Genomic DNA, 27,997 nt, shown 5'->3' with positions numbered 1-27,997 from the left:
TTTCTAAGGTCTAAGGATGATCTCCCTCTATGAGAGAGTCTCTACCTTATTGTGCTAAATCCTAACTATTTTAAAGTTTAAATTTTAGCATCATATTTATTATGTATTTTGTATCTTTAATACTTGAGGTTGTACTCTATTGTGTAGTTTTACAACCCTTAATATTAAAGTTAAATATAAACCCCAATATAAAATGAACAAAATGATTAATGAAGGGTTCTTAATACTTTGGTTAAATCCTAATGGACAATCATAAACTTGTTATGGTTACATTATTATTTTTTTCCATTTTCAAAATATGAGAAAGATACAATTTTTTTATTTTTTTTAATGAAAACATGACTAGAAAACTTTTAGGATTTGGTCATATGCATGAAAACAAAATATTTTTTTTCAAGCAAAAAATAATTAAAAGTTTTTTGAGATATTTTTTTGAATTTTAAAATTTTTTTGTTAAGAAAGTTGCAAAGAATACCTGGTATTTTAATATCGAATCTATATCTTACAGTGTAAATATAAAACTTGTTATTATACAAAATAATTGGATAAATATGTGAGAAAATCATAAATGCTTTTTGAAAAAAATTAATTTTTTTAAAAAAATATTATATAATATTGATGCAACCATATTGTTTGATAGTTTCATCCATATTTAACGAGTGTTTAACCTATATTATATATATATATATATATATATATATAATGCCTTGATATTCTTTATTTTATATTTTGAAGGTATTTTTGGATTAAAGATGCAAAAAGGAGGTAATTGGAAGTAATCGGCAGATTTGATGTTCAGTTGATATTTTGTACAGAGTGTGAGTTCTAGAGATCGAAATGAAGTGATTCTAGTGGCACTGGAAAGCTAATATCCATACCTTTCTAGAAATCTAAGTCAAGAAAAATAAAAAGACAAAGAGCATGGAAATCACATCCTTCAAAGTCAAATCTCGCATTCTGCCAATGTTGACCTTTGGTCATTCAAAATTCAATATCTAGAGTTTTAGAAGTCCAATTGATGCAACTCAATTTTTTTGGATTCTTGACTCAAAGTCCTATAAATGCTCCAACTTTCAGTAAAAAAAGATGTCATATGAGAGAGATGATTTTTCGAAGATGACAACTAAATTCTGCCAACAAACAGGTTTCATGAAGAAATGAGTCCAAATTATATTCTGAATCTTCTAAACTGTCATCCAAGTTGTAATATGTGATTTAGGTGCATCCATTAGTGTTATGCCTAAACATGTTTATGATTCTCTTAGTCTGGAACCTTTGAATAAAACTAGCATTGTAATACAACTTGCAGATCGTAGTTTTGTTTACCCACTTGGTGTGATAGAAGATGTTCTAGTCAAGATTGATAGTTTGGTTATTCCATGTGATTTTTATATTCTTGATATGGAACATGATTCTTGTGATTTATTAACCAGCACTCCTATATTGTTTGGGAGACCATTCTTGAAAACTGCCAATACAAAGATTGATTGTGGTAAGGATACCTTGTCTATGGAGGTAGGAGATGAAAAAATTGAATTCAATTTTCATGATGCAATGAAATATCCTTATAGCAATGTTTATTCTATCACATGCTATGACCAAATTGATAAGTGTGTGCAGCAAGTTTGTGATTTTGATTGCGAAGATGGATTAAGCATAGCTTTGAGCTATGGCTATGATTTCACCAAGATAGAAGAGATGGAGAGGCACATATGTGTTCCCCAAAACATGCACGAATCAGTATTGGCCTTACAAGCTTTACAAACCGTTCCCCATGGTAATGTCTTTATTGATTTATTACTCTCACATAAAAAGCTTTTGCCATCTATTTTACAGGCCCCTGAGTTAGAATTAAAACCTTTGCCCGATAATTTGAAGTATGTATTCATTGGCGACAACAATACACTTCCTGTTATCATAGCAAAAGGTTTGACAAGTATACAAGAGGAAAAACTTGTGAAGTTGTTGTGTGATCACAAAACGGCCATTGGATGGACTTTAGCTGACATCAAGGGCATTAGTCCCTCAATGTGTATGCATCACATACTATTGGAGGACAACGCAAAACCAACAAGGGAACTGCAAAGGAGGTTGAACCCACCTATGATGGAGGTAGTGAAAGCTGAAATTTTAAAACTGTTAGATGCAGGAGTCATTTACCCCATCACTGACAGTAAATGGGTGGCGCCAATCCATGTGGTGCCTAAAAAGACTGGAATCACATTGGTGAAAAACAAAAATGATGAGCTCATTCCTACTCGCATCTCGAGTGGATGGAGAATGTGTGTTGATTATAGAAAGCTCAATCTTTCTACACGCAAAGATCATTTCCCATTACCATTCATAGATCAAATGCTTGAACGCCTAGCAGGTAAGTCTTTTTATTGCTTTCTTGATGGATATAGTGGATACAATCAGATTGTTATTAATCCTGAGGATCAAGAAAAAACTACATTTACTTGTCCATTTGGTACATATGCATATAGGAGAATGCCTTTTGGTCTTTGTAATGCTCCTGCAACTTTTCAAAGATGCATGATGAGTATTTTTTCTGACTATGTTGAAAGAATAATCGAGGTTTTTATGGATGATTTCACGGTGTATGGTGATTCTTTTGATAAATGTTTAGAAAATTTATCTTTGATCCTAAAAAGGTGCATTGAAACAAACCTTGTCTTGAACTATGAAAAGTGTTATTTTATGGTAGAACAAGGAATAGTTCTTGGGCATGTTGTGTCTTCACGTGGATTACAAGTTGATAAAGCTAAGATAGATGTTATTTCATCATTGCCTTACCCCTCATGCGTGAGGGAAGTTCGTTCTTTTCTAGGTCATGCAGGTTTCTATCGACGCTTTATCAAAGATTTCTCGAAGATTACAGCACCTTTATGCAGACTATTAGCCAAAGAAGTGGATTTTGTGTTTGATCAAGCCTGTAAAGATGCTCATGATGAGCTTAAGAGACGTGTCACATCTGCCCCTATCATCCAACCACCAAATTGGGATGAACCTTTTGAGATAATGTGTGATGCGAGTGACTATGCGGTAGGAGTTGTGCTTGGGCAAAGAATTGGGAAGAATTTGCATGTTATTGCCTACGCTTCTCGCATGTTGGATGGAGCACAATGCAATTACCATACAACTGAAAAGGAACTTTTTGCAGTGGTGTTTGCTCTTGAAAAATTCAGGTCATATCTACTTGGTACAAAAGTCATTATTTTTACTGACCATGCAGCTCTCAGGTATCTTTTGAAGAAGAAGGAGTCCAAACCAAGACTGATTAGGTGGATCTTGCTTTTACAAGAATTCGATCTTGAGATCAAAGACAAAAAAGGTGCCGAAAACCATGTGGCTGATCACTTGAGTCGACTAAGGACCGATGATATTCCAACTGAAACAATAAGAGAAACATTTCCTGATGAACAGTTGTATATGTTGCACTCCTCTACAAGACCATGGTATGCTGATTTGGTGAACTATTTAGTCACTAAAGAATTCCCTCCAGGTTTGTCTACATCCCAAAAGGACAAGTTACGAGCTGATGCTAAATATTATTTTTGGGATACTCCTTACTTGTGGAAATTTTGTGTGGATCAAGTAGTAAGGAGATGTGTACCACAGGATGAATTTCATTCTATTCTCACTTTTTGTCATTCTCATTCTTGTGGTGGGCATTTTGGAGCAAAAAGAACAGCCCACAAGGTACTTCAAAGTGGTTTCTATTGGCCTTCTATTTTTAAAGATGCATATCACTTCTGCAAATCATGTGAAAAATGCCAAAGAACAGGTAATATCACTCATAAAAATCAAATGCCTTTAACAAATATTCTTGTAAGTGAAATTTTTGATGTTTGGGGTATTGACTTTATGGGTCCATTTCCTTCTTCTTTTGGAAATCTTTATATTCTTCTTGCTGTTGATTATGTGTCCAAATGGATTGAGGCGAAAGCCACACGAACTAACGATGCTAAGGTTGTTTTAGATTTTGTCAGGACTCACATATTTGATAGGTTTGGCATCCCTAAAGCTATCATCAGTGATCGTGGCACTCATTTCTGCAATCGTTCCATGGAAGCATTGCTACGCAAATATCATGTGACTCATCGAACATCCACAGCATATCATCCGCAAACGAATGGCCAAGCTGAAATTTCCAATCGAGAAATCAAGTCCATTTTGGAGAAAACAGTGCAACCTAACCGACGAGATTGGAGTCTACGCCTTGGAGATGCACTTTGGGCTTATAGGACTGCTTATAAATCACCTATAGGAATGTCACCTTATAGAATGATTTATGGGAAAGCATGTCATCTACCGGTGGAGCTTGAACACAAAGCTTTTTGGGCCATTAAACAATGCAACATGGATTATGATGCTGCTGGGATTGCAAGAAAATTGCAACTGCAAGAGTTGGAAGAAATTCGAAATGATGCTTACGAGAATGCAAAAATTTACAAAGAAAAGACTAAGAATCTTCATGACCGAATGCTTACAAGAAAGGAATTTCATGTTGGAGACAAAGTCCTTCTTTATCATTCGCGTTTAAAACTTTTTCCTGGAAAATTGCGCTCTCGTTGGATTGGACCCTTTGTTGTTTCTAATATTTTTCCTTATGGTGCAGTTGAAATTACAAGTTTAGAAACCAGCAAAGTACTCAAGGTCAATGGACATCGTTTGAAACCTTTCTATGAAGGTTGGACGGCAGAACTCACCGCTTCTGTAGAGTTAGCTGAACCAATCTATGAAGAATGAGCATGCCACATGTCAAGCCAATGACATAAAACAAAAGCGCTTACTGGGAGGCATCCCAGCACACAAAAAGAAAAATTAGATTTGCTTTCTTTTTCCTTATCTTTTATCTTTTCGCATTTTAATTTATTTTATGTCATTCTCTTATATTCCTTTGCTTTTATTTCAACATTGAGGACAATGTTGTGTTTTAAGTGTGGGGGTATTGGGAGAATTTTTATTTTCTTATTTTAGTTTTCTTTGTTGTTCTTTAAAAAAAAAATTGTGTTTGATCTTTTTAACTCCTATTGATTTTTGAGCATATGAGTATTATGTATGAGAATTAATTGAGTTAGATGAAGATATAAATCAAATGAAGTAGTATGCATGCAAATTTTAAGGTTTAATTGATTTAAGGATTGACTTTGAGAATATGTCATGTTGACTTTATAGTGTTATACCAATGCAAGCTTTTGAGCCTTCCACATTATATTCTTTGAGTGTGCATTCTTTCAATGATATGTATCTCTAGAACTTGCTTCATATCTTATTGAGATTATATTCCATTACAAATATACATGAAGATGATAAAGGCATTAGGAATTTCAATCACTTGAACCAAAAAGCCAACCTAAAGCATATTATCCTTAGTGAGCCCCTTTTGAGCTTATTTATCTTTTCTTTATCCATGTATAAGCCTTAACTTTATATATGTTTTCCTTTTCCCCTGGCCAAGGATTAGTAGAGCATATACTTGTGATATTTCATGGAATTATGGTTGGAAATTATGTGAAAAGACAGAAGAAGTGATGCTTGATGAAAAGATGGGCAAAATTACAAAAAAACAAAAAAGAAAAAAAAGAAGAAGAAAAAATGTTCCTTTATGTTCTTAAGATTTTATGCTTAAAAACAAAAACAGTTAAGCATTGGTGATTAAAGATGAAAAATTTATGAGCTTTGATGGAATATCTTGTTTGAAATATCATTTTTCGGAATGCTCTACTTTCTTTGATTTGAACCTTTTCTTTTACTCTCTTTTACCTCACCTTAACCTTAGCCCAATTACAACCGGAAAATAAGACCTTTTGATTCATGCATTGTTTGTAATATATTAATAATGGAGATGAGATTGAAAAGCAAGCTTATGGTAGAACATACTCTTTGATTGAATTTGAGAGATTTAGACACATAAACCCTAAACACATGAGTGTTGGAGTGTATATCAATGAGAGGACCTATCACTTTGGCATGATATAGATTTCATTTAAATCCCGACAATTGATTGAGTTTTGAAGTTTGCATGTAAATAAATTCATGAACATTTATGTTTTTCTATCTTGTTTTATTATATTCTTATTAATAATGCTTGTACTCTTGGACATTGATGGGAGATTAAGAGATTGATCATAGTTATTTTCAATTTAATTTTATTTATCCTTTCTCGAGGACGAGCAAGAGCTAAGTGTGGGGGTATTTGATGTAACCATATTATTCGATAGTTTCACCCACTTTTACCTAATGTTTTGTCCATGTTTTATATGTAAAATGCCTTGATATTCTTTGTTTTATGTTTTGAAGGCACTTTTGGATGAAAAATGCAAAAAGGAGTAAATTGGAGATAATTGGCAGATTTGACGTTCAGTCGATGTTTTGTGCAGAGTGTGAGTTCTAGAGATCAAAATGAAGTGATTCCAGTGGCTCTAAAAAGCTAACATCCATACCTTTCTGGAAATGTAATGCAAGAAAAATACAAAGAGGAAGATCATGGAAATCACATCCTTCAAAGTCAAATCTCGTATTCTGCCACTGTTGACCTTTGTCCATTCAAAATTCCATATCTGGAGCTATAGAAGTCCAATTGATGCAAACTCAATTTTGTTGGATTCATGACTCAAAGGTCTAGAAACGCTCCAATTTTCAGCCAAAAACGATGTCAGATGAGGGCGATATGATTTTTCAAAGATGACAACTGAATTCTGCCAGCAATCAGGTTTCGTGAAGAAATGAGTCCAAATTATGTTTCGAAGCTTCTAAACTATCATCCAAGTTATAATTTCAGCAATTTAGCCCCTCTAGTAAATCAATCTAGAAGGTCAAGAAAAGTAGCCACCAACCTCAATCCACCAACCTCAAATCACCAACCACAAACCAGCTGCAAGTTGGAATGCTGCCATTGTCAAAGAAGGAGGCTACAATGGTGGGTTGTTTGTGGTGACTACTAATGTCAAAGTTTGGCAAGTTTGGCAGCCACCATTGTTGATAAAGAAGCAAGAGGAGCTGCCATTGAAGCCTATATATAGACATCAAGAGAGCCAAGAAAGAAGAGGAGGGAGTGCAATAGAATCAAAGAAAGGTGGTAGCAACTAGAAGTGAAGAAACACAAACTCTCCTCTCTACATACTAGAAATAATGCTTTCTTTTATCTTTAGGAGTAGTTGTTCAATAGATATGCAAGGCTAAGCTCTTTTCTTGGTTGCAAGGACGCAGAAACTTTCAGATTTCAAGAACTGTGAGATTTATTCTTCATTTATTTTCAGTTTGTATTATGAATGAGTATGATTGTTTTCCTATGCATGTTTTCTATGATTGTTGTTGATAATTGCTAGAGTAGACTCTAAGTTATTATTGTGAACAATCTATTGCTAAGTTTGGTATCAAAACTGGAGTTATGGTATATAAACTTGTGAACCAACTAAGCTTGATAATTGTAGCAGAACTACAATATTAAACTTAGGGAAAACATTCGATCAAAGCAACACAAGCAGACAACTTGGTTGTTAAGATTAATGAATTTATCTAGATCTTAAGGCTGCCATTAGATTAAATCATTAGTGCGAACACTGTGATTATTTGTTGGTTAGGGCTAGTTATACGGCGGATCCGTTAATTAACCAAAGTTAAGAAAAGATAAAAATTCAGAATATAAACTCGAGTTTCATTTCAAAGATTGGTTTTGATTTCTGTAGGTGGATGTGTGCTTATGACCAAGGTTTGTTTTCTTGATAAATTTCAGTTTTAATTGATTGTGTTCACTAGTTTAATTTCTACCATATTTTAATTATCACAAATCAAAACCCCCCAATTGCATAACATATAGCATAAAAATCTGAACTAAATCTTCCTCGTGGGATCGATCCGTTGCTTGCTCTATACTATCTTGTGTGTTTTAAGCTATGGTAATTAATTTGTACAACCATGACATCGCAATAAATATTATATTAGGTTGAGCTCGACTCAGCCAATTAAACCGATATTGGCATAACAAATTTGGTTTTTTTTTTCTTTAGGCTGGACTTAGTGACACAATAAAAAAATTAAAGTCTTCTCCCAAGTGTAGGAGTGTCAAAGTAATAAATAATCCAACAAGATCGGGGTCGTACCATAGGGAGGTTAAGTATATAAATTATAAATAACAACAACAACATTAACAATAATAACAATAAGAAGAAGAAGTTAAATAGGACTTTAAGATTGTAAGTTTAATGTGAGGATTAAACAATGATAAAAACAAATATCAAGGTTAGAGGATCAACTAATGGTATTTCAAACAAGTATAGTATAAACTCTTTTTTTCACTCAACTGGAAACCATTCATAAAAAAGGTTCCAATCAGATTATAAATAGTTAATATGATTATATTAGTTATCTTATTCGAATAATGCTAATACTTGTAAATGTTATCAGGTATTCATGATTATAACTTAGGTCACAACAAATGAAGTTCCTTTCATAGCATAAGTATAGGTTATACCATATGGTTGGGCTATGAAAGTGCCATGTATTTGTTGTACCAAGTGTTATACAACATAAATCTAGATTAACCATTTAACAAGTAAAGTATTAAAGAGTGAACAAAATAACAAATACAAAACATTTTAGTATCAAACATTAAAGTTCATATTGAGTTTATACTATACTTATTCTTACAGTATTAGTGTAACATTTTCACCTTGTGATTAGTACTTAAAAATATATTTTTATCAAGGTTTTAAATCATCATTTTGCACTTGAAGTATCAATAACTCCTTAACTAAAGCATGTTTTATAATAACATATCTAATAATGTAAGATATATTTCTTTTATAATAAATATTTATTTTAAATGCAATCCTATTACATAAAAGAAAGGATTGATTGATAAGTTTAAGAACTGAAATTGACAGGACAAAAAGATGGCCAAACTTAGAAAAACGATGTTGGTGCAGTCCAAATTGAATCACTATTAGGTAATTAGGTCATATATGGAGCTGTAGATCTCGGATTTAGATCTACTTTATATGGATAGAAAGGTAAGACATAGGCCTACAACTCTTATGAGCCTAAGATTAAAAAAGGCAATTTTCAAGTTCAAATTATAGCAACAATGAAAAAGTTTGAATCTATTCTACAACCCGAATACTGTTCAGCATTTGACCCATCTCTAGATTTCTAGAAGTCCAAATGACCTCCATTTGTTTTCCTAAAAAGCTAAGATAATTTCCTACAACTTTCATGTTTCTGACATTATCAATAACATTTTAGGCAAACAAGAAAAGATAAGGACTATCACCAAATTAAAAGTTGGCCACCCACTCATCAATTAGTCATCAAATCAATAGTTCCTAATTTTAGCTTATAAAAGGAGGCATTTTTCATGCATTTAGGCGTCTTGTTTTTCAAATCAAGATCATGCTTTTGCTTTCTCTCTTTGTAGGCCAGCTAGAGTCTCACACATTCTCTCTCTCTCTCTCTCTCTCTCTCTCTTTATTTATTTATCTATTTACTTTTCAAAAAGCATGTGTATGTACAGGTAGTTGTGATTGTGGCTCACATCTTCCCTTAGTTTTACATCCAAGAACGGCTTAAACGCCCTCTTTGGGTCGGGGATAGGCTTCCCATCCAGTTTTTTTAAAAACTAGCAAACAAGGTCTTTTTTAGTCAAATTCCCAAGACTAACTCGATCATGTTCTTTATGAAATAGTGGCCATAAATCATGAATTACACGATGCACATCTCCACTAGGATGCGTCTCAAGAGTCAATAGAAGATTATCTAAAGACTACTTACTCGGGCCATCCTTAATGAATTGTATTTTATCTTCACGGTTTATAGATACCATTTCTAAAGAATGACATTGTGTATTATAAGTCCATCTAGCACATCGATGACAGACTTTAAGTCGTTTTGCTCGACGTTTCTTTGCAAAAGTGCTTTTACATGTTCCAAGTATGTGTGAAATGAAGGAGTTAGAGGACTCACCTGATAATTGAACCTTTGCTTTAATCAACCAGCGAATATCTTCAGGAATTCCATGATTCATTAACAATCTCAATCTTGCACATCTAGCACGGTAAATTTTTGTAATCGCATTTTGATGCAGAGCAGGAAAATACTTTTTCAATTTTTCAAGATTAGTGTCCATTTTCAATTGAGAATTGAAAGAGAGATTCAAAGAACTGCACAAATATATACACAAATATCAGTTATTGTGGGAAATTGAAATAACCGACTTAAGTCACGGATTACCGTTATCCGCCATTTGACCGAGGTGAGAGAAACTAGCAAAAATCACTCAAAAAGAAACACAAAAACAATGTGAAAGAAAATAATCAACCTTTATCTACAAGATCATTCCAACTAGTTGATTCATTTTGACTAGGAAAATTATCAAAGTAAACTTTCAAACGATGTCCATTTTTCTTAAAATCATTGTCATTCATTGAATTCTTAATATCACAGGCCCTATAAGGATTGCTCCATCTTGGTCTTAGCTCTCTAGGGAATGCATAGAGTTGAGAATTATAAAACAAAACTTTTTGACCAGTATCAACTTTTTGACAATTTTCACAAGTTTTGCGGAATGCATGCATGTCCTTGAACATGGTGGGCCAATAAAATCCATTTTGAAAGATTTTTGTAGCTATCTTTTTTGACAAGAAATAACTTCCACATGCTTCAGAATGACAAAGTTTAATGACACTACTTACCTTATTGTCACGAATGACTCTTTGAAATATTTGATCAAGACAATATTTGAATAAGTTAGGGTCATCACAATAAAAAGTCTTCACTTCGTTCAAAAACATTTCTTTGTCTTGCATAATCCAATCAGCTGGAAAATCTCCTAAAGCAAGAAAATTGATATTTTTATCATACCAAGGCATTGGACTAAGAGAAAGTAAGGATTCGTTAGGAAAGTATTCATGGATTGGTGTGATGATAGATGTTGAATCTGTTGTCACTATTGACAAAAGATTCGCATCAACATTTTTTGTGCTCGTTTCATTCGTGATTTCTTCCTTAGAATAAATCATTTGCAAATCTTCAGATTCATCTAACTCATTTTTACTTAAAGTAGATTCAAGTTGATCATAAATTAATTCGTCAATATGATCTACTTCTTGTAAATCATTATCATCTTTAGGTTGCTTGCAAATGTTGAAAATATTCATCTCCAATGTCATGTTTCCAAATGATAGCTTCATCAGTCCATTCCTACAATTAATCAATGCATTAGATGTTGTAAGAAACGAACGTCCTAAAATAATAGGAAATGAATTATATACTTCAACAGTTTCTGTGTCCAAGACAATAAAATCCATGGGATAAATGAATTTATCGACTTGTACTATCACATCTTCAATTATTCCTCTAGGCACTTTTACAGATCTATCGGCAAGTAAAAGAGATATAAAAGTTGGTTTTAACTCACCTAAATTGAGACTCTGAAAAACTGAATATGGAAGTAAATTCACACTAGCACCAAGATCAAGTAAGGCTCTTTCAATTTTTTGTTCTCTAATAAAGCAAGAAATTATAGGACAATCAGGGTCTTTATGTTTGAACGCATTATTGTTCTAAAGAATGACACTTACTTATTTTGCTAAAAAGGCTTTCTTTTTCACATTCAGTTTCCTCTTCACAATGCATAGATCTTTCAAAAAGGTATATTGAACCTTTCAAAAATTTCAGAGTTGTCATTGACTTTCCTTTGTTTGGTCATGGCATGAGGAAATGGAAGTGTTAGCGGTGAATCAGTCGTTTCTTTGTAATTTTCAGATCCAACCCCTTCCTTACCCTCAGAGATTGACTCATCATCTTTCTCATAAGGTTCAAGAGTGGGTTTTTCAATAACCTTACCACTACGTAGAGTAGTGACTGATTTGACTTGATCCATGTGTTGGCTTCCAGAACTACTTGCATTTGCATTGTATTGCCCCTTGGAATTTTGTTGTGGTTGAGATGGAAACTTACCTTTCTCTTGAAAACTGAGCAAATGTTAATTTTGCAACAGTATCTTTAAAATTTGTCATGTTTTGAGTAAGTTGAGTATTGACTGTCTCTGGCTTTTCAAGGAATGCATATGATGTTTCCTTAAGATTTCTTCTAGAAGGTGGAGCATAAGGAGGTGCATATCCATGAGAATTTTGGAAATTATGGTGTGTTTAAAACTGTGGTGGTGAAGTTTATGCATTGTCACTCTTCCAATTGAAATTTGGGTGATTTCTCCAACCACGATTGTATGTTTGTGAGTATGGGTTGTGGTTGGCCCTTTGAAAACTATTTAAAATATGAGCTTGTTCATAGAGACATTTCTTAAAAGAATGCAAGGTTGGACAATCATTGGTTGAGTATTCTTTTGTTGCATAGATTTGACACACAATGTTTTCAATAGATTTTAATTGACCACTCCTTTTCAATTCTAGTGCCTCGACTTTTCTAGCTAAAGATGCAAAATTGGCTTCAAGGTCATGATCTTCCCTAAGGTTGTACATACCTCCACTAGATGTATGAGGTTGAGTTTTACTCGGTGCCTCATAAGTACCCACGGTGTCCCAATTTTGAGCATTTTCAGCTAACAAGTCTAAGCACTTCATTGCTTCATCAGGGTCTTTATCTTCATAAGTTCCATTGCACATCAATTCAACCATTTGCCTATCTCTAGGTGTTAACCCTTCATAGAAATGGTGTTAACCCTTCATAGAAATGTGAAACCAATCTCCATGTTTCAAAACCATGATGAGGGCAAGTACTAAGCAAGTCTTGACACCTATCCCAACATTGGTAAAATGTTTCTCCTGGTTTTTGAGTGAAAGTGGTGATTTGCCTTTTGAAAGAGTTTGTTCTATGAGATGGAAAAAACTTCTTTAAAAACTGTTGTTGCATTTCATCCCAAACACGAATGGATCCTGATCTCAAATTTTATAACCATGTTTTAGCTTTATCTTTTAATGAAAAAGGAAAAAGCTTTAATCTGATGGTGTTCATGCTATAATTTAAATTATTAGATGCGTTGCAAACCTCCTCAAATTCCCTTAAATGCAAGTATAGATTTTCTAATTCTAAGCCATGAAAAGAAGGTAAAAGTTGAATAATGCCCGGCTTAAAATTAAAATTAGATGCATCGGGAGGAAAAACTATGCATGATGGTGCACTTGCTCTTGTGGGATTCATGTGGTCTCTAAGTGTTCTAGCACGGTTATTGTCATTATGAAGTGATTGATTATCTTCTTCGGCCATATTTTTTGAAAATGATGAGAATACCCTACAAAGTTAGAACACTTAGAGACCATATGAATCCCACAAGAACAAGTGCACCATCATGTATAGTTTTTTCTCCCGATGCATCTCATTTTAATTTTAAGCTAGGCATTATTCAACTTTTACCATCTTTTCATGGCTTGGAATTGGAAAATCCATACTTTGACCTGCATTTAAGGGAATTTGAGGAGGTTTGCAACACATATAATAATTTAAATTATAGCATGAAAACCATCAGATTAAAGCTTTCTCCTTTTTCATTAAAAGATAAAGCTAAAATATGGCTAAAAAATTTAAGACAAGGATCCATTCGTGCTTGGGATGAAATGCAATAATAATTTTTAAAAAAGTTTTTCCCATCTCATAGAACGAACTCTTTCAAAAGACAAATCACCACTTTCACTCAAAAACCAGGAGAAATAGTTTACCAATGTTGGGATAGGTATCGAGACTTGCTTAGTACTTGCTCTCATCATGGTTTTAAAAAATAGAGATTGGTTTCACATTTCTATGAAGGGTTAACACCTAAAGATAGGCAAATGGTTGAATTGATGTGCAATGGAACTTTTGAAGATAAAGACCCTGATGAAGCAATGGAGTACTTAGACTTATTAGCAGAAAATGCTCAAAATTGGGACACCGCGGGTACTTATGAGGCATTGAGTAAAACTCAACCTCATACATCTAGTAGAGGTATGTACAACCTTAGGGAAGATCATGACCTCCAAGCCAAGTTTGCATCTTTAGCTAGAAAAGTCGACGCACTAGAATTAAAAAAGAGTGGTCAATTAAAATCTGTTGAAAACATTATGTGTCAAATATGTGAAACAAATGAACACTCAACCAACGATTGTCACTAGTGCACTTTTAAATACTAATCACTAGTGTAGTCCAAATCGGAACACTATTCAATAATTGGGTTATATCTAGAGCTATAGATCTTAGATTTAGGTCTACTTTATATGGATAAAAAGGTAGGACATAGACCTACAACTTTCATAAGACCCTAAGATTTAAAAAGGTCATTTTCAAGTCCAAATTGTAGTAACAATGAAGAAGTTTGAATTTGTCCTGCAGCCCAAACATTGTTCAGTGTTTGGCCTATATATGGAGTTCGATAATAACAACAATTTTGCACATGCTTTATGAAATGAAAAATAATTTTTTTTTATCAACTACTACCCTCTCCCCCCAAGCCAAAACGAGACATTGTCCTCAATGTTCTAAGGTAGAAAGATAGAGTATAGAAGATATCACCTGAAATAACAAACATTGACAAACCTGAAACACACTGAAACAAATATAAGAAACAAGAAAACACAATAATAAAACCAAAAGACACAAAAATTCACAAATGAAGGCTCAAATCCAATCTAAGCTTTTTATTGCTTTTCTTAGTTGACCAATTTATGCGACTCATGGAGGGATCAATTACAGGAATGAAAGATTGTAGTTGGTCAATCAATTGTTCAGCAGTAGTAGCAGAGATTATGATTTGTCGTACAGAAGATGTTAGAAATTCATGTTCCATAGCATGATCAAGAAAAGACAACTTATCATAATAACCATTAACATTTAACAAACTTATGGGTTTATGGTGAATGTGCAGTTGAGCCTAAGAGGAAATATGAAAGATCTCTTCCAATGTGCCTAGACCACTTGATAAAGCAATGAAGGCATCAACATGGTTAAACATTGCATTCATTCGAGCCGACATTATGGAGACCTAAAGTTCCTCTCCAATTGTTTTTCCAATGATGTCCCCTTGTGCTAAAGCTTCGGGGATGACCCCCAAAACTTGAGTACCTCCTAAAAATACAGCTATTCACACCTCCCATTAACCCAAGACTATCTCTCTCATACACTAAATGAATTTTTCTCTCAACTAGCAGTTGACCAAGATGATTTGCTAATTCTAAAAACTCCTTTTCTTTTCCAAGACTAGATCCACCGAAAACATAAACTTTTCTTTGTCTTGAGTACCCAATCAGCTGGCAAATCTCCTAAAGTAAGAAAATTGATATTTTTATCATTCCAAGGCATTGGACTAAGAGAAAGTAAGCATTTAGGAAAGTAATCATCGATTAGTGTGATGTCAAATGTCGAATCTGTTGTCATTTTTTATAAAGGATCTGCATCAACATTTTTTGTGCTTTTTTCATCCGTGATTTCTTCCTCAGAATAAATCATTTGTAAATCTTCAAATTCATTTAACTCATTTTAACTTAAAGTAGATTCAAGTTGATCATAAACTAATTCGTTAATATGATCTACTTCTTGTAAATCATTATCATCTTCAGGTTGCTTGCAAATGTTGAAAATATTCATCTCCAATGTCATATTTCCAAATGATAGCTTCATCAGTCCATTCCTACAATTAATCAATACGTTAGAGGTTGCAAGAAACGGACGTCCTAAAATAACAGGAAATGAATTACATGCTTCAACAGGTTCTGTGTCCAAGACAATAAAATCCACAGGATAAATGAATTTATGGACTTGTACTAACACATCTTCAATTATTCCTCTAGGCACTTTTATAAATATATCGGCAAGTAAAAGAGATATAGAAGTTGGTTTTAACTCACCTAGATTGAAACTCTAAAAAACTAAATATGGAAGTAAATTCACACTAGCACCAAGATCAAGTAAGGCTCTTTCAATTTTTTGTTCTCCAATAAAGCAAGAAATTGTAGGACAACCAGGGTCTTTATATTTCAAAGCATTATTGTTCTGAAGAATGACACTTACTTGTTCTGCTAAAAAGGCTTTCTTTTTCACATTCAGTTTCCTCTTCACAGTGAATTTACTATAGGAAGGAACCTGTTTAATAGCATCCAACAAAGGTATATTGATCCTTACCTGTTGGAAAATTTCAAAAATTTCAGAGTTGTGATTGACTTTTCTTTGTTTGGTCATGGCATGAGGAAATGGAAGCGCTGACGGTGAATCAGTCTTTTCTTTGCAATTTCCAAATTCAACCCCTTCCTTACCCTCAGAGATTGACTCATCATCTTTCTCACAAGGTTCAAGACAGGGTTTTTCAATAACCTTACCACTGCGCAGAGTAGTGACTGATTTGACTTGATCCATGTGTTGGCTTCCGGAACTACTTGCATTTGCATTGTATTGCCCCTTGGCATTTTGTTGTGGTTGATATGGAAACTTATCTTTCTCTTGGAAACTAAAAGTAGATGTTAATTTTGCAAGAGTATCTTTAAAATCTGTCATGTTTTGAGCAAGTTGAGTATTGATTGTCTCTTACTTTTCAATGAATGCATGCAATGTTTCCTCAAGATTTCTTCTAGGAGGTGGAGCATAAGGAGGTGCATATCCATGAGAATTTTTAAAATTATGGTGTGCTTGAAATGGTGGTTGTGAAGCTTGTGCATTGTTGTTCTCACTCTTCCAACTGAAATTTGGGTGATTTCTCCAACCAGGGTTGTATGTTTGGGAGTATGGGTTATGGTTGGCCCTTTGAAAACTGTTTAAATGGGAGTATGGGTTTGTTTGGGAGTATGGGTTATGGTTGGCCCTTTGGAAACTTTTTAAAGCATGAGCTTGTTCATGGAGACATTCCTTAAAAGAAGGCAAGGTTGGACAATTATTGGTTGAGTGTTCATTTGTTTCATAGATTTGACACACAATGTTTTTAACAGATTTCAATTGACCACTCTTTTTCAATTCTAGTGCCTCGACTTTTCTAGCTAAAGATGCAAATTTGGCTTGAAGGTCATGATCTTCCCTAAGGTTGTACATACCTCTACTAGATGTATGAGGTTGAGTTTTACTCGGTGCCTCACAAGTACCTGCAGTGTCCCAATTTTGAGCATTTTCAACTAACAAGTCTAAGTACTTCATTGCTTCATCAGGATCTTTATCTTCAAAAGTTTCATTGCACATCAATTCAACCATTTGCCTATCTCTAGGTGTTAACCCTTCATAGAAATGTGAAACCAATCTCCATGTTTCAAAACCATGATGAGGGCAAGTACCAAGCAAGTCTTGATACCTATCCCGACATTGGTAAACTGTTTCTCCTGGTTTTTGAGTGAAAGTGGTGATTTGTCTTTTGAAAGAGTTCGTTCTATGAGATGGGAAAAACGTTTTTAAAAATTATTATTGCATTTCATCCCAAGCACGAATGGATCCTACAAATAATGTTTGTAGCCATGGTTTAGCTTTATCTTTTAATAAAAAAGGAAAAAGCTTTAATCTGATGGTGTTCATGCTACAATTTAAATTATTATATGTGTTGCAGACCTCCTCAAATTCCCTTAAATGCAAGTATGGATTTTCCAATTCTAAACCATGAAAAGAAGGTAAAAGTTGAATAATACATGGCTTAAAATTAAAATTAGATGCATCGGGAGGAAAAACTATGCATGATGGTGCACTTGCTCTTGTGGGATTCATGTGGTCTCTAAGTGTTCTAGCACGGTTATTCTCATTATGAAGTGATTGATTATCTTCTTCGGCTATATTTTTTGAAAATGATGAGAATACCCTACAAAGTCAGAACACTTAGAGACCATATGAATCCCACAAGAACAAGTGCACCATCATGCATAGTTTTTTCTCCCGATGCATCTAATTTTAAGCCAGGCATTATTCAACTTTTACCATCTTTTCATGGCTTGGAATTGGAAAATCCATACTTGCATTTAAGGGAATTTGAGGAGGTTTGCAACACATGTAATAATTTAAATTGTAGCATGAAAACCATCAAATTAAAGCTTTTTCCTTTTTCATTAAAAGATAAAGCTAAAACATGGCTACAAAATTTAAGACAAGGATCCATTCGTGCTTGGGATGAAATGCAATAATAATTTTTAAAAAAGTTTTTCCCATCTCATAGAACGAACTCTTTCAAAAGACAAATCACCACTTTATACTCAAAAACCAGGAGAAACAGTTTACCAATGTTGGGATAGGTATCGAGACTTGCTTGGTACTTGCCCTCATCATGGTTTTAAAAAATGGAGATTGGTTTCACATTTCTATGAGGGGTTAACACCTAAAGATAGGCAAATGGTTGAATTGATGTGCAATGAAACTTTTGAAGATAAAGACCCTAATGAAGCAATGGAGTACTTAGACTTATTAGCAGAAAATGCTCAAAATTGGGACACCGCGGGTACTTATGAGACACTGAGTAAAGCTCAACCTCATACATCTAGTAGAGGTATGTACAACCTTAGGGAAGATCATGACCTCCAAGCCAAGTTTGTATCTTTAGCTAGAAAAGTCGAGGCACTAGAATTAAAAAAGAGTGGTCAATTAAAATCTGTTAAAAACATTGTGTGTCAAATATGTGAAACAAATAAACACTCAACCAACGATTGTCCAACCTTGCCTTCTTCCCTCCCTCTCTCCTTGCATTTATAACCCCCTCTTGAATAAGAGGAGGTGTCTAGGTGTTGGATATCTTTGATTCCTATCCCTCTTTTAAGTTATCTTAGGTTGGTTCCTATTCCAATTCTCACCTATTCCAATTCTCACCTAGGATAGGCAAGTCCAACACTAATTTTTATTTGGTTTTACAATGTTATTGTCGATTCAGAAATCAACAGCAAAAATCGTATCGTTGTTGATTGAGAGATCGGCAACAAAGACTATGCGTTATCGATCGAAAAATCGACAGCAAAAATTGTCACTATCAATTCAAAAATCAATAATAAAATTATCCCTACCAATCCAAAAATTAGCAGCCAAGCATTGTGCCGCTATCGTTCCAAAAGGCAACAATAATGGTGGGATCACTTTTTGCTCAACTTTTTTTTATTATGTTTACACAATATTCTTAAATCTGGTTGTCAAACTAATAAAAATAGTAATGCCTTTTATAATGCTCTGAACATCTATAATGTAATTTATAGTGTAAACATTTTATATGCATAGTATTGATTTTTCTATGTATTTAAAAGTATAGTATAATATTTAATAATAAAATAGTAATTTCATGGTAGAAATCTCGAGTGAAATGTGATTTGGCGGATTTTTTTTTTCAAAAAAAGAAAAGAAAAATACCAAACAGCCGAGAACAAATCAGTTTCTTGTTTTCTTGTTTCAAAACAGAAAACCAAAGAAATAGATCGTTGTTCGAAACGGAATTAAACAGTAAATGGCAGCGAAAGAATGATTGATATGAGTTTCTCAACATCATCAGCATCTTCTTCTTCTACGGCTGTTTCCTCACCTTCTTCGACGGCAACTTCCTGGTTTTCCGGTATTGTTCGTGGCCGAACAAATAGATCTGGCAGCGTGAAAATGACGAATAATTCCAGTGAATACAATGCTGGACCTATCAAAGCCAAGAATCAGTTCCGTGGTGTGCTTTTCAAGTACGGACCCAAACCTATTCAGGTCAGATTTGATTAATTTCTCTCAATTTTCTCTTAAATCAAATTTGATTAAAAAGCCGATGCGTCTCTTTTAGATTTGTACAATTGAAACACGTAATTAGCTCAATTATTTTATCAATTTTCATCACATTTAGTTTATAATAATCTTCAAGAAATTTAAATTTGTGCATTTGGATTTGATTTTTCGATTGACTTCTCTGCAGGTTGCGTTTAAAACCGGTGATTATAAACAACAGGTCATTTTTATTGGTGGATTGACTGATGGTTTTCTAGCCACTGAGTATGTATTGTTTAATATATAATTTGTTGATTTTTAGATTATTAATGCATTCATTTAATTAAAGTGATAGAGATTTATTTTTTTGTTGCTATGAACAAAAGGCAGAAAATTTATGTTAGGATGTATTGTTATGATTATTTTTTTATTTGATTTTCAGATACTTGGAGCCTCTTGCCATTGCTTTGGATAAGGAGAAATGGTCACTTGTTCAGCTTCTTATGTCATCCTCGTATACCGGATACGGCACCTCCAGCTTGAAACAAGTACATTCTCTCTTTTCAAGTGCATGTTGATATGGGATGAATCTGATTCCGTTTTATACAGGGTTCCTAGGTTGATTGGATTGTTTTGTTTCGTTTTAGTTAAAGCTCCAACTTTGACTGTTGAATTGTTCTTGGACCAAACTCTAACTCATCTTATGAAATGAAGCACTGATTAATCCAAATCTGGCATACGTACCCTAGTGATTAATATTTTTCTGACACGCATACACGATTATGTCTTTTCATGGTTTTAGAATTTAATATATTGCTGCTTAAACTTTAAGATATTCTTTCATTTTTTTCTTGAAGGATGCCTCAGAACTTGATCAGCTGATAAGTTATTTGATCAACAAAGAAGATTCTGAGGGTGTGGTACTACTTGGGCACAGTACTGGCTGTCAGGTGAATTCTGATTGATTTTTCACAATTAACTTGAACGGATCATATCGCTTCTTTCTTTGTATATGAGATTAGCTTCTTTTTTGTTTTAACATGAATCTAGGATATTGTGCATTACATGCGAACAAATGCTGCGTGCTCCCGAGCAGTCCGTGCTGCCATTTTACAGGTACTCTATGGCCCTATTTAGTTTGAGTTATCATTTCTACTTCAATAAAAACCTATTGCACTTCAATATCCAAGTTCCTGAAAGTGATTCATAAGTTGTTGCACTGATGCATAGATAAGTCCCTATGTTGAATGATTTTCATTTGGCAGATAAACTATTTGAGTTTTAGTCTTGTGTCCTAGTTGGGTGTCAGATTTGTATCTTTTGATCTTTCCATTAGGTTTAAGTTACTAAACTGGTTTCGGTACTAGTACCGTGCCTCATTCTTCAATGATTCTAAAGGTGAACAATCATTTTGTGTAACTTAAAGGTGAGCAATCATTTTGTGTAACTTTTCTATGCTCAAATAGCTTTTATGTTTAACTAAACATCAACATGATCTTGATACCAAAGAATGTGTATTTTACCATTGGCTGGACGTGAACTTTTTATAATCTCTGTGGTAACATTTTATTTCTTGCAACTGCCTAGCATGGTGCACCCACTTGCAGCTTTTGCTTATAATTCCAATTGCAATGTTTAGGCTCCAGTTAGTGATCGGGAGTATAGAGCAACTCTTCCTGAAACAGCTGCCATGATAGACCTGGCTTCAACTATGATAGCTGAAGGTCAGAGCTCAGAATTAATGCCCAAGGAAGCTGATCCCTCTGCCCCAATAACTGCTTATAGGTAGGCATGCAATATATTACAACCATGCTAGTGTTAAAAAATATAATTGAATATTCCCTAGAATTCAGAGATCACATGTGCTCTCTTGGTTTTGCCATTTTGCTTGTCCTGAGTGCTTAAAATCTTTAGATGCCATGGAAGTCCATTTAGTGAAACTGCTCAATTTCCTTCATATAAAAAATTCTTCACGTTCCAAAGAAAAAAAAAACACCTTCACATGTATGTTTTATATACCTTTATTGACCTTTTCTCCACACAGAACTGGATTATATTTTGTCACTAAATAAAGCATTTTGCAGGTATCACTCGCTTTGTGCCTACATGGGGGATGATGACTTGTTCAGTTCTGATCTTAGTGATGACCAACTGAGAATGAGACTTGGTCACATGAGCAACACACCTTGCCAGGTAGGGATATTCCTACTCTGTTCTTTTTTTCGTGGTATATGCTTGTAATGCATGCCATTGCAAAGGGGCATCATTGAAAAGTGTTTGCAGCTTAGACCAAGGAACCGACTCTTTATTTTTGTATCATGATTTCACCAGTTTTGCCATTGGGGTATCTAAGAGAGAATGCAAGGATATTTAAAAGAGAATGCAGTATGAAGGGTCATATGAAATCATTAAGATTTTGCAATCAATATTTTATGCCCAGTGGTACCAATTTCAACTGATGAACATAGTGCTGTGTCTGCTCCAGCACTAAACTACCAATTCAAGAAGCATGCTGTCATATTGTTGCTTTGTTATTACCTAAAACTTAGCCACATCTCTTGTGCAGGTTATCTTTTCAATGGCTGATGAGTATGTCCCTGAGTATGTTGACAAGAAAGCTCTGGTAGAAAGGTGAAAACAGAAACTTTTATCTTGGATGGTTTTCGCTTGTGTGGAGTTTTCACTGAAGCCACTATAGAGCCAACAATAACTGGTCTTTTTTTTTTTTTTCATGGACATTTAAAAACCAAAGTAAAACATACCTTATTGTAGTGACTTTGGGCATGTTTTGCTGTATATCTGCGTGAATGCAAGTGCTTTCGACAGAAAGAGACTTGTGACTTGAATGCTTGTTTGTGTACACATTTCAGATTGTGCAGAGTGATGGGTGGTGCGGAGAAAGTTGAAATTGAACATGGTAACCACTCGCTCTCGAACAGAGTCCAAGAAGCTGTCCAGGCAATTGTTGATTTTGTTAAAAGAGATGGACCCAAAGGCTGGGATGATCCTTGGAACTGATCTGGTGTTTTCTCCCCGTTCTTTTATCTTTTACCTTGTATTCTTTATGCTTTTCATATTTCTCTCTGTTCTCATTCATTTCCAGTGTCTATTTGTGCTCAGCTTTAGTTTGCTCCTTTTTTTTCTCCCTTTTCGATTAATAGTAGCTGGGTGCTTCTTGACAAAACCAATCAAGAGAAGACAAAGCTGTTTTTCTCAGGCCATTGAAAAAAATTAATGTCTTCTCACCATTTATGGCATCTAGCAGTTTTCGGGTACTGTAATTTAAATGATGGCTTGGTTTTGTTGTTCTTCCTTGAGTCAATCAGTAACCAGCATGTGAACTTAATGCCAGCTTTAGTTTGGTTTGTTTCTTTCAGCTTACCGGATCATCTTTTTGGACAGCTGATCTCTTATAGTCTTTTGTAACTTTAATTGGGTGCCTAAAAATGGAGTTCATTTTGTTTTCTTTTAGTAGAGGCCAAAGGCAAATACCCCTGGTTTTCTCCTGAAGTGCCCACTGCATCTCTATCATGCTAAGGTTCAAGGGTTTGGCTATGTAGACAATGAGGTTTCTTTCAGAAAAGTTGGAAATATCCTACGCTGGTTTTAGCCTGGCAATACCAAACCTTTACCTTGACACAGTTGACCCTCGTCGACCTTTTTTCAATATTCGCTAAGCTCTCGGGGCTGCACCTCTTTTTCCCCGTCATGGTTATGTTTCTTGTCGGTAAAAGCATTTACGGAGTGATCGTAAGACAAATTAGACAGTTAGCTACAAAATAAAAATAAAAATTGGCAAATTAACATAGCAGCATAATATGCTTTTGAATGTTGTAAATTGTGACATTGTTTATAAATCATAACATCGATTAAACTCGGGACTAACCAACTAACGATTAAACTAGGGACTAACCAACTAACTGTTTCATAAAAAAAATTATAAAATTTTTAAATGATTAAAATAATAATTTCATGGTAACTTTAAAAAAACAATATTCAAAAACTGTTGTAAGAATTTGTGTGCAATTAAATGATCATATTAATTTATTTATTTTTTTTAGCTATCATGTTGGTATGATTTTTATTTTCTTTTGAGACTAAGCTTATTCTATTAGTTAAAAATGTATTTGTTTGATCTATTTGAGTGGATTTTTGTCTAGTCTAGTTATGATAGACTCAATTAACTATTTGAAATTATTGATTATATCATTAATAATAAAAAACAAAAATAACTATTATTATATAAATAAATTTTTTAAGATTTTAATTGGAGCATGTTTTTTAAATCTATAAGTTAAATAAAAAAAATATTTGAAAAAAAAGTTCTTAAATTATGATTTTATATAACTAAATCAATTAGCCAACCAATTTATATAACTGGATCAATTAGTTAATCCATTTAGCCACGAGATTAATAATAATACTACATATTAAGATATTAAGTTTTCAACTTTATATTTAAATATTACTATTATAAAACATGATAATTATTTTATTGCGCTTAGAAATAATAATATTTAGTAAATATTATGGTTTAAAAATATAATAAAATAAAATACAATATTTTATTAAATCTTTTTAAAGTGATGTTATAATTTTTTTTTTTTAATATAGTTTTGGTTTCGATTAACCCTTTCAAAAATCACTTTTGAACGGTGCAAAGGATACATCACCAATGACAGAAGATCCACTACCAGACCACATCCTCTCTTCGCTTTAAAGTTTGCTTGTATTGAATTAGTTATTATTTTTTATTTAAAAATATATTAAAATAATATTTTTTTTAGTTTTAATATTAATATATATTTTAAAATTAAAAATTAAAAGAATAATTTAAAAATAATATATATTTTAAAATTAAAAATTAAAAAGAATAATTAAAAAAAATTAAATATAAAAAGAAATAGACTTTTATCTGCTTCCAATAGTGCTATGTATTTTCTTGGTGGATTGGCTTGCTTCCAATAGTATGAGTTGCTGGAAAAACTGTAACCATATGTTTCTTTCTTTCTAACAATTACTTAAAGAAATGTGACATCATGCCCTTGTTTTTTTTTTTTTTTTTTTTAAGTCTGATGTGATCAGTCTGTTATCATCCCATTTGATATTGGAGTTTTCTCGCTAAGTAACAGTAAAAAAAAAAAAACACTCTTCAGAACTTATTTAGAAAAATAGGATAGCAAGTTGTAAATATTACATGTGATTCTCTGAAAAAAAAAAAAAAGAACAGGGGCCTATTTATTTAGACAAATAGGATAGCAAGTTGTAAAATTAAAAGAGTCCAGTGGAACTATTTTGAAAAAAATAGATTTTAATTATAAAAATATATTTTATTTGTAGGGAAAAATATATCTCTTTTTACTTTATAGATTATATAATTGTTAATTTTAAAAATTTATAAGATTACTTACATGTAAATTAGTTTAAATATTCATATTAATTAAAACAAAAATAAAAAGTAAAACACTTGGTGGCTGAAGCCCTCCCCACAAAGCTCCTTTGTCATCAAAGTCAAAGGTCCTAACGGCGCTTTCTTCTTCTCTTTCTTCCCAACAATGTTGTTCTTTTGTGCAAAATGCAGCATGAAAAAGATTTCGGAGAAGCCAAAAAGCAGCTTAGCTGATGTTAGATTCCCTCTTCTTTCAAAAAGAAGAAAACCCAATTTAGTTCTAAACCAATATATTCATTTTTAATTCAATCTTAAACCTGTAAAATACATCAATCTGATGCCAAATGTTTTAGAACTCACTCAATTAGGTCTTTATTATGCTCCTGTTTTTGTCCAGTTTTCTTCGAATTGATATTATTTTAGTGTATTAGACAAAAAAAAAATGCTAAAACTCCATTATCTTCCTGAAATCCACACCACTTGGTGCATAAAATATACACGCTTGGACTTGAATTATACAAAGAACTTGACAAGATAATATAATAAATAAATAAAATGTAGGGTATGTTTGTGATTCATGTGGTTTTTAAGAAAAAAATATTTTTTCTTATTTATTTATTTATTTAGTTTAAGAAATTAAATATTATATTTAATAATTTTTTTCTAATTTTTTTAGGATTTCCATTTAATTTAATTTAATTTTTTTGAAATCTTTGTAATTTTGTGCTTGTTATTTTTCTTATATTGTGCTAGGTTGTGACTTAATTGATAAAATTCATAATATAATTGAGAGTGACAACAGAAGTGGTGTACAGCACATGCAGCTGACACTGAGAGGCCCTCTCGTTTTGTATCTATTGAAACGTGTCCGTCCCACAGTTATAGCATCCCTGTCTGACATTAAAGCAAAATAAATGGAACCTAACACCAAAAATGTATTGGCACCATTTGTCAGGCGCACCTGGCGGTGGAATTACTGACCACCTTCATGTACGAGCATATAAACTTAGACATTCATGACCATAGCACCGATTACGGGGAATAAATGACGCAATTTTTTTTTTCAAGATTTCAATTTTGTTGGGGGTGTTTTCAATAGTCAGCTTCGGTCCAAATAATTAAAATTTAAAATATAATTACTTTTAAAATATTAAATCCAAAATATTTAAAATTTAATTAAGAATATACTTAATATTATCATGTTAAATATGCTTTTTAAATAATGCTATTAAACTCGATTTATCTAAATCACTTAACATGCATTAAAACTCAAGTTATAAATTAAAAATATTAGTTTAAATTAATTTAAATTAATTTAAAATAATATTGGTTTAAGATATTTTTTATAAAAAATTAACATAATATTTTTTTAAAATTTTAAAAAATAAAATAAAATTTTAATCACCCAATCAATTTTCATATAATTTAATTTAAAATCGATTTAAAATTAAAAAAAAATTATATAATTTAATTTAAAATCAACTTAAAATTAAAAATTGAATAACTAAGCCATAAAATTTAGATATTAGATATAAATTGGTGGAAGTCACTAGAGGAAGATTTATTTAGTTTTGTTGTTTCGAATGGATATAAATAAGATATTTTTATATATATATATATTGATATGATATATTTATACAAATTAAATAAAAATAATTATGGTGATTCGAAGATTGTCTTCCCAATCATCAGGCCAATACATTAAAAAAAAAAAATTATTTCTAAAAAATAATACTCCTTTTATAGGTTCTTTTGTCACTCGTTTTTTTAAAGCTCTCTTTTTTTCTGATTCCCTAAAAAGAAAAACTATAAGAACAAAAAAGAGAAAAGGTTATTTTCATTTCTCATGGGACGCCAATGAGTGGATCCGTTCTGGTTCACGTTCTCAAAAGCTCACCTCACGTGACACCAGCTATCCCCCACTATGCCTGGCAATTAAAACCACCATCCAAAATGACAATAATGCCCCCACCGACGATCCCCGCCCCACTCCCATACGACCCGATCAAAGACGCCCTTGTCGGTAGCTGTTCTATTCACGGAGATCCCTGCAACACATCAAGGGCATTATGGTCAATAAGAAAATCTTAAAATAATTCTATATCTATTCAATCATTGTATGAAGTTCTTTAGGTTTTTTTAGTATTTATGCATATTTTCTTTACTTTAAGCAATATGCGAGCAAGTGTAAAATAATGAATAATAAATTAAAATAAAATAAACCTATTCCTTGAACGATTTTAAAAATATGCCTCACATCAATCAAATTAATTATGAAATTTAATAAATTCAACTAAATGCTACTCTCTAGAATTAAATTCAAAAAATTAAGAAATTAAATAAAAATATATTAGATCAATAGGTAAAGATTAATCTTATGACATTTTTATTTCAAGTAAATACTCATTAATATTTTTATTTCAAAACAAAACTCATCAATCCAATTATATTTTCCTGCATCAATTTTAAATTACTTGTTAAGGTTAGGGTCACTTAACAATTTTGACTTAGTTTTAAATTTAATATTGAGGTTGGTGATCTTCTAATTTAGATCCATTTTAATTTTTATGTCAAACTAATCACCTAACAATTTTAATTTATTTTTAAAATTTATATTAAGATTGATCACCTAATAATTTTGAACTATTTAAATTTTATGTTGAAATTAATTATCTAATAAGTTTGATGTATTTTGAATTTTAGATCAAAATATATCATCTAATAATTTAGACATACTTAATTTTTTTTTAGGTTAATTACTTAATAATTTTAATATATTTCTAAATATCATGTTGAGACTAGTAACTAAAAATTGGAACCTTTTTAGATTTTCCTATGCTATTTTGTTCTTCAAACTTATTATACAAGCCAAAGAAAAATAATTTTTTTAATATTTTTGTACTATAAATATTATAAATAAAGAATAGTTATCATAAATCATTTTTTTCCTCTTTAACTCTTTCATTTATTTTAAAAATATATTTTTTAAAATATATATAT

At 32.6% G+C, this 27,997-nt stretch overlaps 1 protein-coding gene across 1 annotated transcript; it reads left to right on the top strand.

Moving 5' to 3' along the window:
- Positions 1-19,243: 19,243 nt before the first annotated feature.
- LOC105116976 (alpha/beta-Hydrolases superfamily protein) lies at positions 19,244-22,959 on the top strand. Its single transcript, XM_011014500.1, has 9 exons — positions 19,244-19,614; positions 19,817-19,893; positions 20,051-20,156; positions 20,466-20,558; positions 20,659-20,724; positions 21,248-21,393; positions 21,693-21,801; positions 22,175-22,239; positions 22,479-22,959. Exons 1-9 carry the CDS (start codon positions 19,387-19,389, stop codon positions 22,624-22,626), a joined length of 1,038 nt encoding a protein of 345 aa, XP_011012802.1. The 5' UTR covers positions 19,244-19,386; the 3' UTR covers positions 22,627-22,959.
- Positions 22,960-27,997: the final 5,038 nt, after the last annotated feature.

The sequence above is a fragment of the Populus euphratica genome, unplaced genomic scaffold (assembly GCF_000495115.2).
Source record: "Populus euphratica unplaced genomic scaffold, PopEup_1.0 scaffold1138.1, whole genome shotgun sequence".
NCBI lineage: Eukaryota > Viridiplantae > Streptophyta > Magnoliopsida > Malpighiales > Salicaceae > Populus > Populus euphratica.
Note: the sequence above shows the minus strand (reverse complement) of the source record. Positions and strands in the feature narration are given on the sequence as shown.